General features: G+C 45.5%; 1 protein-coding gene across 3 annotated transcripts in view; it reads right to left on the bottom strand.

Annotated features, from left to right (window-relative positions):
- The window catches only part of CNTNAP1 (contactin associated protein 1), a 136,649-nt gene that overhangs the window by 43,975 nt on the left and 79,701 nt on the right, over positions 1-12,973 (bottom strand). For all 3 annotated transcript variants that reach the window (XR_011025470.1, XM_068264593.1, XM_068264594.1), the window contains exons 7-12: positions 11,393-11,533; positions 8,006-8,267; positions 7,030-7,179; positions 4,271-4,442; positions 3,117-3,223; positions 491-610 (exon numbers count right to left, since the gene is read on the bottom strand). Coding sequence is in view for 2 of the 3 variants with exons in the window: in XM_068264593.1 (XP_068120694.1) it covers positions 491-610; positions 3,117-3,223; positions 4,271-4,442; positions 7,030-7,179; positions 8,006-8,267; positions 11,393-11,533 (952 nt within the window). In the remaining variant the exon portion in view is untranslated. The remainder of the gene's footprint in view (positions 1-490; positions 611-3,116; positions 3,224-4,270; positions 4,443-7,029; positions 7,180-8,005; positions 8,268-11,392; positions 11,534-12,973) is intronic.

The following is a 12,973-nucleotide window of genomic DNA, read 5'->3' as shown; positions in this document are numbered from 1 at the left end:
ATTGAAAATATTATAATTAATAACACTGCTTATTTTTTACATTATTACTTTTCAATTATTTAGATAGTGTTGGCCCATTGTAAAATCTTTCATCACCCTGATTTACATTCTGAAATGTATCACTGCTGGTGACATCTTTACTGCTTTCAGATGCAGCTCTGCAAAATGTTTGTTTACGCTGTGTTCCGAAGTCAGTAGAAATAATACCTGGTGTCCTAGGATACACTGGGAGGAGAATCCCGTATAGTTAAACAGCCTAGGCTGTGACATCACTGGGAGGGCGGGTTGCATACCAATACACAGTAATGTATGAATACAGGAAGTGTTGCTGATGCTGAAACCAGGGTAATGAATGTAAAAGAAGATATCCTAAATCATTTACTACATTCTACTATACTGTATGTCACTACTAGATTATTGCGTCTTTTCATTCTGAAGTATAATCATTCCCACATTCCTTTGCTGTTATAAATAGTCATGATTACAGTACCAGAAATGTCACAGTAGACACTGAACGGTTTTAAAGGCCCACTGCCATCTGGGTCCACGGTGTAATTGCCAGAGTATTTGCCGCTTATTCTGTAGGCATCACAGTTTTCCTTGTAAAGAGCTAATGACAAAAATTGGAAGAAGATCAGAATAGGAAGAAAGAGGAGGAGGAGGTGGTGCAGCATAAGGGAAAGTGAAGTGTGTGGATTTCACACTGCATCATAGTCATAGAATATCAAACAATGCATAAAATTGTATAAAATCGTCAACGATCTGTTTTTTGTTTGGAACTAATTAACTGATTTGTCCCTTCGCCCCAGCTCCGGTCTTCCTCCATCTCTCGCTGGCAGCCTCTGAAGTTCGCTGCCCCCCAGGGATAGGCGTCTGCTGCGCATGGCCACGCCTGTGTCATGGCGCCTGGTGATGCGGGTGCGTGCAAGCCCGCACATGCGCAGAAGACGCTGACCAATCTGACCCTGGAGAGGACTGGAGGTGCGGCAAGGGACACCTGTGACTTGTAGAGGCTGGAAGAAGCCCTAGGTAAGTAAAAATAGTTTTTTTCCCCTCACCTCGGGAGTCCTTTAAGCATAAACACATGTACTGTATATCACTGCAGAAAAGCCATCTTTTTGAAACCCAAATTTAGGCGGGTGATATACCGTGGGTGAGGTGTGCGCCAGAATGCACATCTACCTGTCCCCACTCTAGCTTGTATCCACGTGTCTACCAGGCAACTTCTGAACCGACCACTAGAGCTCTAGGCTCACTGCGGTCAAATGACAATGATCCTGGAACTGGAACTCTAGTGGCCAGTTCAGAAGCTGCTAGGGAGACAAGGGTAGATGCACATCTACCTGTCCCCACTCTAGCTTGTATCCACGTGTCTACCAGGCAACTTCTGAACCGGCCACTAGAGCTCTAGGCTCACTGCGGTCAAATGACAATGATCCTGGAACTCTAGTGGCCAGTTCAGAAGCTGCTAGGGAGACAAGGGACTGGATCTGGAGTATGGGCAGGTAGCTATACAAGCTGCAGCAAGCTCTAATGCTCACTTTGCAACCAGCGGAAGGCCCCAAAAGACGCTCTGGATAGGGGTCTACAGTGGCACACGAGGCGGGTGTTTGGCTTTTGGCAGGTTGCAGCTTTTGCCCCATATTTTGGGCCAAACGTGTTTGGAGTGGGGGCTAACATTGTGTATTTATATACTCAACACACCAAGTTTATTGTTTCAGATGATGAATAAGTAATAATGACAATACATTCAGTTAATACAAAGTTATCAGCAGAGAGGGAAATGCTTGGTATCCAGAAGGCGGGGCAGCGACAAATACCACACAGGTGTTTGCGACCAACAAAACTAGTGAACTCATCCTAAGAGTGACTACTTACTCATGAGGGTTTCCCTTCCTGCACTGTCCTTTATACCTACAAGTATAATCTAGAGTGTAGTATTTAGATTATGTATTCAGTTAAAGGGGTATTGGCCCCTCTAACATGGAATCTTCAGAAATATCTGAATTCATTGAAAGCTCAGATAGTTGAACAAATATACTCTTATATAACATATATACTCATACATAAGCCCCCTCATGTATAGGTCGACCCCCCAACTTTTGCACCTGAAAAAAATACAGCACAAAGAGACAGAAGGAGGCACAAGGGGACAGAAGGAGGTACAAGCCCCTGTGGTGGTGCGGCTTCATTTGGGGCCATGGCTTAGTTTGGAGACAGGGCTTAGTTCAGGGGCGGAGTTTTATCAGGGGCATGGTGTCCCCTAGGACCAATGGCACTCCAGGCAGTGGCCTGTAATGCCTATGCCAAAAATTGCCCCTGGCTGCACGATAGATGCTTCCAGGAATAAGGAGAAATAACTATCCCCGCACACCTTCAAATATGACTCGCACATAAGCTGACCACCACACACACACACTTTTAGGACACTTTTGTCCCAAAAAAATTGGCTTATATGAGTTAATGTCAGTAGACTGTCCAGTCATAACAAATTCACTTGGAACAAAGGAAAAACCACCCCCATCAGGGCCGGCGCTACCATACAGGCAAAGGGGGAAATTGCCCCATGGCCCCAGACCCTGTAGGGGCCCCCAAGGTGTCTCCCCCATCTTAACTGTTGCTGAGTCTCTGCTGAGTCTTTGGCAGAGACTCACCTGTGCTGGTAGGGAGGTAAGACACTACACTGCCAAGGAGGAATCTGCAAGGGTCCCTGGGAGCACAGTTAACTTGGGGGGGATTGGGGGGAGAGTACACAGCCATCTCAGGGGCCCAGGAGGGAAATCTGGCTGCAATAAAGGGCCCCTAATGCTAATGCTTTTTCAGGGGGTGTCAGTTGGGGGCCCCCAGGCTAATTTTGCCCTGGGGCCCCATTGTTACTAGAACCGGCCCTGACCCCCCCCCCCCCATATCTATTTCGGATACAATGCTCCTAATAATCAATATATGGAATATGGCTGATTGTCCTAGTTGCGATATGCAGCCAGTACCACACCATCCTTCCTGTTTCATTAAAGAATATTATGTGATTATTTGGCACTGTGTCCAGTGAATGATGGAGGTCATGAGATGTTGTGCATGTACAGCTCACTAGAGTCTTACTGCTGGAGGACACTCACATTTATGGCAGGTTTCCCCCTTGTAGCCAGTCATGTCACAGTAGCAAAAGAAGTCATCCCAAGACTGGTAGCAGCGACCACCATGTTCACAAGGATTTGGCCTGCATCTAAAGCAAAGAGAAAATACAGAAAACAGATGAAACTAATAGTGGGGTGACAATTTTGTTTCCAACTTTCCAGAAAGTGTTATGGTGACACTGGAAAACTCAAGAGAAAAAGTTAATTGCATATGGGCCCTAGGGCCTTATGCAATTTATTAATCATTTTTGGTAGCATATCAACTCACCTGTCCCGGCAGGCGGTTGCTCCATTAGTCCGTACGCTCCCGTCTTCATCCTCGCAGGGACACCTCTCTTCCATGACCTGGTAATAACATGCGCAAAATCATGGAGGAGAGGCCTCCTGTGTGGATGAGGACTAGAGAGCATGGACTAATGGTGCAGCGCCCCCAGCGGGACAGGTGAGTTGCTATGCTGCCAAAAACTTTGCAGGGATCCTGGGGAGCACAATAAGTTGGGGAGGATCTAGCGGCAGCCGGATTAGGGGCCCTGTGGGGTGAATGTTCTACAGGGGGGAGGTTTTAGGGGGCCCCCAGGTAACTTTTGTCCCGGGGCCCCATTGTAGCTAGAACCAACCCTGATTATTTGTATCTCATTGACGCTCTCTACCCCTGGCTGAAGAAGGAAGTGCACTGATGATACCCTCTGACCTCTTCTAACAGCATCTCTCCAGTGTTACATTGTCCGCACTGTGGAATATGACATATCTCATCTGGCTCACAGGGAAAGAAGCTGGTCATTGTTGGCATCGGCGGCGCTTTGGTAAAATGGGCACGGCAATATTAATTGCAGCTATAGTGGCATCCGGGTGGGATGGACCTCACAGGATTAGCTGGATAACGTACAGTATGTAAAAACAGTAACGGGTCTTTGGGCAAGGCTCACTAATGAGCCTGGTTGCCCATTGAGCGCACTTTAAGTGGCTGCAGCTCTGGCGCTTTGAGTCCGACAGGAGAAAAGCACAATATAAATGTTCTGTGTCTTATCTCACTTTCCCTTTTCTATTTAAGTGTTCAGCGGCTCACAGGAAGCTATGACAGAGAAGGAGGTATATACTTATGTATAGAACAGCTTCAAACATTCATGTCAAGTCACCTGTCAGCAATAGCGCAGACATTAAACATGACCTCCGAGAACCTCCCCAACCATCCCAGCTGCATGCGATGGAAGTCTACCGGCTGCCCGTCCACAGTGATCAGCTGCATGCATCCGTGGAAAGCCGTCTGGTTGGAATAGCACCCAGATGTCGCCGCTGGTTTCGGACATCCTGTGTGAGGAAAACATTGGTTATATGGGGCAGCCAACTCTTCAATGTGAGTCTGCTGTAAGTACGAATCATTGGCTTGGTTTTGCAGCTTCAGCATGGTTCACAATATGATGAAAAATAGACTTCAGATATGCTAAAAACTAGCGTGATACTTATTACATAGAAAGTCATTTCACAACCCTACAGGAACGGCGTGTGATTTCTCATAGTTCTCATCGCAACTTGAGTGAATAATTTATCACTTTAGCAATACGCATTTGGTGAAACAGAGTCTGCCTTTAATCAAGTCATCTCAAAGCGTAAATGTGTGTTTGGGTTTTGTATAGCACAGGGAAAGGGTTAAATCCTTTGTCAGGTTTTATTGCTATCAGTGTCCTTATTGGGGAGGTTTCTCTTTCCTCATTTTATGACTCGCAGACAGCTGGTATAGAGAAAGTGCAGTTATTTATCAGGACAGATGCAGAGAAAAATGAAGCAAAAGTGAGACCTTTACCCAGAGCATCCAGTCAGGCTGTTAAATGAATTTAGGGCCCTTTTCCACTTAGAAACATGAACACAATCAAGCTGTGATCACTTTTCTTCCTAACTTTCACCATCGTGTTTCCGTGCACAGGTGTCTCCAAAGCTTGCTTAAAGATCCGACACTCCAGATCTTTAAACAACAATGACTCCTGAGGGCATTGTCCCTGTCCTTACCCCACCTGTCAGAAGATGCCCCATTGTGCTCTGTGCTGTCATCATCCCTCCACCCGTTCCCATAGCAACAGCAGGCATTGCTCTGGTATACCAACGGGTCTGTACAGCTCTCGTTCCCCACAAGGGAACAATACAAATAATACATGTGTATGAACCTTGACACTTTTTGCCATGGGGAAGCTATTCCACTTATGTTTTTATTTTCTGTGCACCAGTTAATGAACCCCAGTAAGGAGGGTTAATTTAACATTGTTGTTAAATGGAACAGAATGTGCGGCCAAATTGGAGCATCTGTTTTGGTGACAGCAGTCAAATGTAATACCTTTCCGCGGAGATTTCTACCCACATCCCGTGGTGTCTATGGAGATATTACTCCTGGCTTCCTGTCCCAGTGTTAATAAAGAAATAAATAAAAGTCTTAGAGGTCCAAGCATTGTTCCGCTGTATACAAAACTTAAAAAAAAGAAGGAAAAAGAATGAAAAAAGACTCTGAGATGCTACATACTGTGTCTGGGGCGAGATGAGAGATCTGCAGCGGTGATTGCACAACTGTTGCTACCGGCGTCTGAATAACCGCTTCTGTCCATTGAAATGGAGTAGCAGTTGACCTCTTTTCAAACTCAGCTAAGTTTACTCTAAGTTTTTCCCATTGGTCCTTAAAGGACAATTATCCAAGTTAACTAAAATTTTAAATGCCACATATATTTCCAGCAATTACTAGGAAATAGCAACACAGAGGCTTTTTTCATCTTTTCATGTTTTATATGAAGAAACATTTGTAACTTCCGATCGCCGCCGATCCGCCGCTCGCCGCCGTGCCATGCAGCCCCCCACCCGACCCCTTGCACAGCCTGGCCAATCAGTGCCAGGCAGCGCTGAGGGGTGGATTGGGACTCCCTCTGACGTCACGACGTCCATGACGTCGGTGACGTCATCCAGCCCGGTCGCCATGGCGACCGGGGAAGCCCAGCAGGAAATCCCATTCTGAACGGGATTTCCTGCTTACTCTGATCGCCGAAGGCGATCGGAGTGGGTGGAGGGATGCCGCTGGGCAGCGGCTATCATGTAGCGAGCCCAGGGCTCGCTACATGATTTAAAAACTAAAAAATTAAAAAAAAAAGTGCTGCGCCCCCTCCTGGGCGATCTTATTGTATCGCCCAGAGGGTTAAGCTTTGACTGTTAGCGGTTTGAAAACTTGTGTGCACAGGCCCATCATTACACAAGAAATCAGAATCAGGTGCCACAACCGGAGTTATTTGTGGTACACATGGCAATTAAACATAGAGCAATAACAGACATGGCACACCACATATGGTATAGTGCAACAGGTGAAAACCAAACATATGGACATACGTACTGTACATACACTACTAGGACATCAGAGGAGCTGTAGGAGACTAGGGGATATCATTGGGGAGGGGGCTTGAGTAGTTCAGGAGAAGGACTGCTTGGGGGAAGAATGTGTTTATATGCCTGGTAGTTTTGGTGGGGATGGACCTATAGTGGCGGCCTGAGGGAAGGTGGTGGAAGAAGCGATTGCCACAGTGGGAGGGCTCGTGCATTAACCTGTTGGCCCTGGACCTCATTCTAGATGTTTGGAGGAGTCCAGGGAAGGCAGGAGTGACCTGATGATCTTCTCAGCGACCTGATCTCTCTCTGGAGTTTGGGCCTGTCTCTTTCATGGCTGCATCAAATATGTCCGCATCAAATGGGATCGCTACTCTGAAAAATAATTTAGGGTAAAATTCCAGAGCACTAGATTTTACTCCACACCAACAGCGGCAAGCCACATGACAGCTACAGATGCCAGTCTAACATGAATGGAAAACATGGTTGACCTTATGCAGGCTGCTGAGGACATAGATTGCAGTTGTTAACGTAGCCTTCCTACCTCCAAAGTAATAGGTATCCCCTGTACGAAGCTGGAACAGGTAGTTTATTTTGAATTGTGCTCCTTCATCCTCATCTATAATCACCACAGCAGAGTTCTCTCTGGCCACTAGAGAAACAGAGTGCCAGAAGCCATCGTTTAGACGGTATCCTGTGATAGGAGAAGGCATGTTATGGAGGACTTTAGAAAGAGAAGTGCTAAGACTTACTTTATTGTGTAATGATTCAGGCATTCTATTCACACATCTGACCAGAAACAGACTCTTACCAAAACAGGTTACAAATTCATCATTCTTGTTTGTAATATGCCTTTAAACAGGAATGTTAGTGAAAAGGGGAAAAAATAAAGCAATACATTGCAAAGTGAGAAGAAAATATAAGAGAGCTGAAGAAATGATTGATATTCGCCATGTAATTTTTTTAAATATTGTCTGATCCACAATCAGCCTGCACGCATTCATCTTTACTACTGGCAGACATGAAAAAAAACCAGACAGCACCAACTGCCATTATCTATAACCACACCCTCTAACAATGTGATAGGAAGGTTGTTTTTTATAGATATACACAGGCAAAGAGGGGGATACTGGTAGCTTGGCAGTTAGAAACAACCTTTATTACCTAATGCAACAAGATTCAAAGACAGGAGACATTCAGGACCTAGGTCTGATCTGTAATTTCATGTTTTACAAGTACCGGTTATTACGAAAGTTTGAGTAACACAAAATGAAACACAAAATTATGATTTACCGGTAATGAGAAATTATGACTTATGAAATTTTGAATAATTACAATTTTTTTTAGAATTAGAAATTACAATTTTCAGTCATAATTGCAAGTTTCATGTCGTAATTATGAAAACACAACTTTTCAGCTCTTTGGTAGGATGCAAACAGTAACTTGCAGTTGTGGTGAGGTCTTTGCTTATCCATTCAGTTCATTCATTGCCCATTAGCTCGTGACTTTGCACTACTCACCAGCCGCAAACACCAGCTTCTTCTTGGGGGGTTGGAAGATGGTGATGTTGATCTGACCCTCACTCAGAGCCATCTCTAGTGATCCCAGGGAGCCGGCAAAGTTGGTAAAGAGCAGAAGGCCAATTGTGTCCCAGGTTCGAAATTTAAAGCTCACCATCATCTTTATGTTGGCAGGAACCCCAGGCACCATTAGGTAGTTGTTAATACCAGAAAATGTGACAGGAACATAAGGCATTTCAATACAGGAGAAGCGCACCCTACCCTGTGGATTGACACAAGACAGTATCATTATTATCTAATATTTATAAAGGGCCGATATCTTCTGCAGCGCTTTACAAAGTATATTGTCTGAGCCGACTGCGTGGGTATACATTTAAGCATACCCACAAATACATGGTAATAACCCCTCACTTATCGCCCGAGAAGTAAAGCTTTCTGTCCCCCGGTCCGGCTGGTGTAAATTACATTGGGGCCGGCGACACTCAGCAAAGTCGCGATGTGACCCCAGAAGCGGAAGTTGAGCCATGCGGTCCGGCTTCTGTCATCCTCCTCTCAGCCTATCCCTGCACGAGCAGCACGTCATTGTGCTCAGTGCGCAGAGGAGCTTCCAGGGTCACAGCGTGACTTTGCTGAGAGTCGCCGCCCCCAATGTAATTTACACCAGCCGGACCGGGGGACAGAAAGCTTTACATCACAGCTGGTATGTGAGGGGTTTTACCATGTATTCGTGGTTATGCTTAAATGCATACCTACTAGGGATGATCAATAAGATGCAAATTCTTTTGAAAATATGCAATTGTGTATGCAAATGTATGCAGTTTGAAAATTGATTGGTCCATTTGCAAGCTGCATATATTTGCATACAAATTTGCATACATTTGCATCAACTCGGAAGAATTTGCATATCTTTGATCATCCCTAATACCCACATGATCTACTCAGAGTCACTTTAACTGTCCCTCAGAGGGGCTCACAATCTAATCCCTACCATAGTCATATGTCTATATCATGGAGTGTATGTATCATAGACTAGGGTGACGCAAGTAATGGAAACGACAAAGCGCAATGCATGCCAGCATGCAGTGTCGGACTGAGACGTGGGAAAGCTGAGGAAATCTACTTGCTGGCCAAGCAGCAGTAATCAGGTGTTGCTGCTCACAGTGAAGACTTGCTGCAGGTTTCTATTGGCAGTGATAACACAGGGTTACTGCTGCTTGGCCAACAGGCAGATTTCCTCAGTTTTTCCAGCTCCCAGTCTGACGCTGCCAGCATGCATGCGTGGACCCACAAGTATCCTAGGGCGTCCCAGTGATGTACTTCCTGCCTAGCGGGGGCGGCGCTACGCAGATGACCCTATCGGCGCAGTCCACTGCAGGGTCATATGTTTGTCATTTTTTTACATTGCGGTAGGATATGGCAGGAGCATCACACCCAATCGCAACACAAAAAAAGGGGTAAAACCATCCTTAGAGAAGTGTGTTCTATCAGCAGCTATATTATATTTTACCATCAAAATGCTGTCTGATAAATATAACAAGCTACAACTCTTTGTTTACTGTGTTTCATGCAAAAATAATACAGGTTCCCTCCCACTTCTGAGTGAACAGTAGACATGATGAATAGTGTGTGACTACTGACTGGGGTCAGTGTGCATTTCATTAGCAGAGCTGCTTCTGGAGTAATAAACTGCTTCAGGCATTTGCAATCTAATTATCAAGTTCTGTGTTCCACTTACATGGCTAATGCACTGACTCTAAAATAAATGTTATTTTCTGTGGAGAGAATTCAGACCTAACACTTTGTACACAGTGTAAAACCAAACAGTGACAGACAAAGCACTTAACTCATTTTTTATTAACAAATACCTAAAATATCACAGAGAGATGAAGCTTTATGCATGTGATTTATTTGTCCAGCAGTACAGTTACCAGGGAAGAACAGTCGACTATGCAACGTTTACACTTAAAGAGGAACTCCAGTGAAAATAATGTAATAAAAAAAAGTGTGTGTGTTTGCCCATTGTAAAATCGTTCCTCTCCCTGATTTACATTCTGACATTTATCACATGGTGACATTTGTACTGCTGGCAGGTGATGCCACTAGAAGGAGATTCTGCTTGTTTTTTTGGGGGCAGTTGGAAACAGCTGTAAACAGTTGTTATTTCCCACAATGCAACAAGGCTCCCATGGTCCTGTGGGAGTAGTTTAACCACAATATTAGCCAATCATTGCCCCCTGGTGATCTGTTTGTGAAAAGGAAAACATTTCTCATGGGAAGTGGGGTATCAGCTACTGATTGGGATGAAGTTTAATTCTTGGTTACGGTCTCTCTTTAAAGGGACTCCGAGCTGTGCAGAAACTATGGAAAGATGCATATCATTTTAAAGTTCTTTTTCTCCTCTTTCCAATGATATATAAACCACCACCCTACGCCTTTTAGTTTTCGCTATTTTCGCGATCGAAATTGCTGCAACGCGACTTCGATCGCGAAAATAGAGAAAACTAAAAGGCGTAGGGCGACGATTTAGGTGTCACCGGAAAGAGGAGAAAGAGAGCTTTAAAATGATATCCATCTTGCCATAGTTACATTGTATTACACAGGGCGACTTTTTCTGCTGAATGGAGCTGCTGACTTTGAGAAAAAGTCGCCCTGTGTAATAGGCGTAGGGTGGTTTGTATATCATTGGAAAGAGGAGAAAGAGAGCTTTAAAATGATATGCATCTTTCCATAGTTTCTGCACTGCTCGGAGTCCCTTTAAGCCTGGTACACACTTTCAATTTTGATCGGCCAATCACTCACCAATTAACCACCTCCATGTAGTATGAGGGCCAATAGATTTTGAATCCCAAAAGACTGTGAGCAGTGTGAGTGTATCCAATCGAGAAGAATCGCACACCTACTGGCAGTGAATGCTGGTGCAGGATCCCAGTAGCCGTGTAATCCAGATAATCAAAGGAGGAGTTTGCACAAAGTCTGGATCAGGAACAGTGCAAATCCATTATTGTTCCAGTACACATGTTATGACATCTGACCGTGCCAGCCGACGATCGTTTCAGGGCCATCAGGGTCCATTTTGTCAAGGCATAGGCAGACAAAAAATGTACAAAAAACGTGTTGGCCTATGCCTTGATATGCTGGGAAGGATGATTCAGAGTGTGTGTGGAACCCTCCTTTGATTTGGAAAGCGAAGGTAGCCCAACCTTCACGTTTCTTTGGTTCATTTTTATTTAAATACACAAATAAAATGATGTATAGCTTATAATCAGTGTGCGGCCTACTATTCCTTCCACCCTTAGCACCACAGGTGAGACGTATGGTAGACTGCAAAAACAGTTTTTGGTCTGTCATCTGGAAATTCTTTCAACACAAACCAAATTCACAACTCACCACATAGCGGATGGATGACTTATTTCTCCTGGCAAGGTCAGCAATGTGAACATTATTGTAAATAATATTTTCTAGGCAGCCACGGAAGTTCTGCTTATGGGTGATGCTCTTCTCCTGATACACAATACCAGCGAAGAAAATCTAAACACAACCACAATCAACAAAACAAAAGCAGAACAGTTACGATTTTGTGTAGGTGGTACACTATACACTGCTCTGCAACTACGTACTAGCTCATCCATCTCAAAAGGATAATTTGAAAACAACGTAACTTTAAAAGGGCGCGGCCAGCTCCTCAATTTGTTTTACCGTTACGGCTGTACAGAAACCTTGGCGCACACAGTATTAAACTTGCGCCCGCTATAATTGCGGCTACAATTTGTAGCTGTTATTTTCTATGTGTAACCGCTATTTGTCGCCACAATTTGTAGCCGTGATTCAGGTGCCAGTTTAGACAAGATGTTGGGGATAAATTTAGTTGGGGGGGGTTAAGGTTAGTTGGAGGGGTTAAGGTTAGTTGCCAATCACCCCGAGGACCCCTGTCACCCCCACTTCTAATCAAATCACCCTGAGGACCCCTGTCACCCCCACCCCCTTCCAATCAAATCTCCCCGAGGACCCCTGCCACCCCCTTCCAATCAAATCATCTTGAGGACCCCTGTCACCCCCCCCCCCTTCCAATCAAATCACCACAAGGACCCCTGTCACCCCCTTTCCAATTAAATCACCTTGATGACCCCTGTCACCTCCCCTTTCAATCAAATCTTCCTGAGGACCCCTGTCACCCCCTTCCAATCAAATCACCATGAGGACCCCTGTCACCCCCTTTCCAATCAAATCACCTTGAAGACCCCTGTCACCCCCCCCCCTTCCAATCAAATCTCTCCGAGGACCCCCGTCACCCCCCTTCCAATCAAATCTCCCCGAGTACCCCTGTCACCCCCCTTCCAATCAAATCACCATGAGGACCCCTGTCACCCCCTTTCCAATCAAACAACCCTGAAGACCCCTGTCACCCCCCATTCCAATCAAATCTCCCCGAGGACCCCTGTCACCCCCCTTCCAATCAAATAACCACAAGGACCCCTGTCACCCCCTTTCCAATCAAATAACCCCAAGGACCCCGTCACCCCCCTTCCAATCAAATCACACTGAGGACCCCTGTCACCCACCTTCCAATCAAATCACCCTGAGGACCCCTGTCACTCCTCCTTCCAATCAAATAACCCCGAGGACCCCTGTCACCCCTCCTTCCAATCAAATAACCCCGAGGGCCCCTATCAACCCCCTTGCAATCAAATCTCCCTGAGGACCCCTGCCACCCCTCCTTCCAATCAAATAACCCCGAGGACCCCTATCAACCCCCTTCCAATCAAATCACCCCGAGGACCCCTGTCACCCCCCCCCCCCCCCCTTCCAATCAAATCACTCCGAGGATCCATGAGCCATGCCCGATCCAATCCTCCCTGTCACACAATATCATTAGTTGTTCATTATAAGTCCCTAAAAAGCATCTCTTTTTCCTATAGAGACTAAACACACAGCATCCCCGCTCTCATGGGTCACCAGAGGGGAGGAGGG

The sequence above is a fragment of the Hyperolius riggenbachi genome, chromosome 12, assembly GCF_040937935.1.
Source record: "Hyperolius riggenbachi isolate aHypRig1 chromosome 12, aHypRig1.pri, whole genome shotgun sequence".
Lineage (NCBI taxonomy): Eukaryota > Metazoa > Chordata > Amphibia > Anura > Hyperoliidae > Hyperolius > Hyperolius riggenbachi.
Note: the sequence above shows the minus strand (reverse complement) of the source record. Positions and strands in the feature narration are given on the sequence as shown.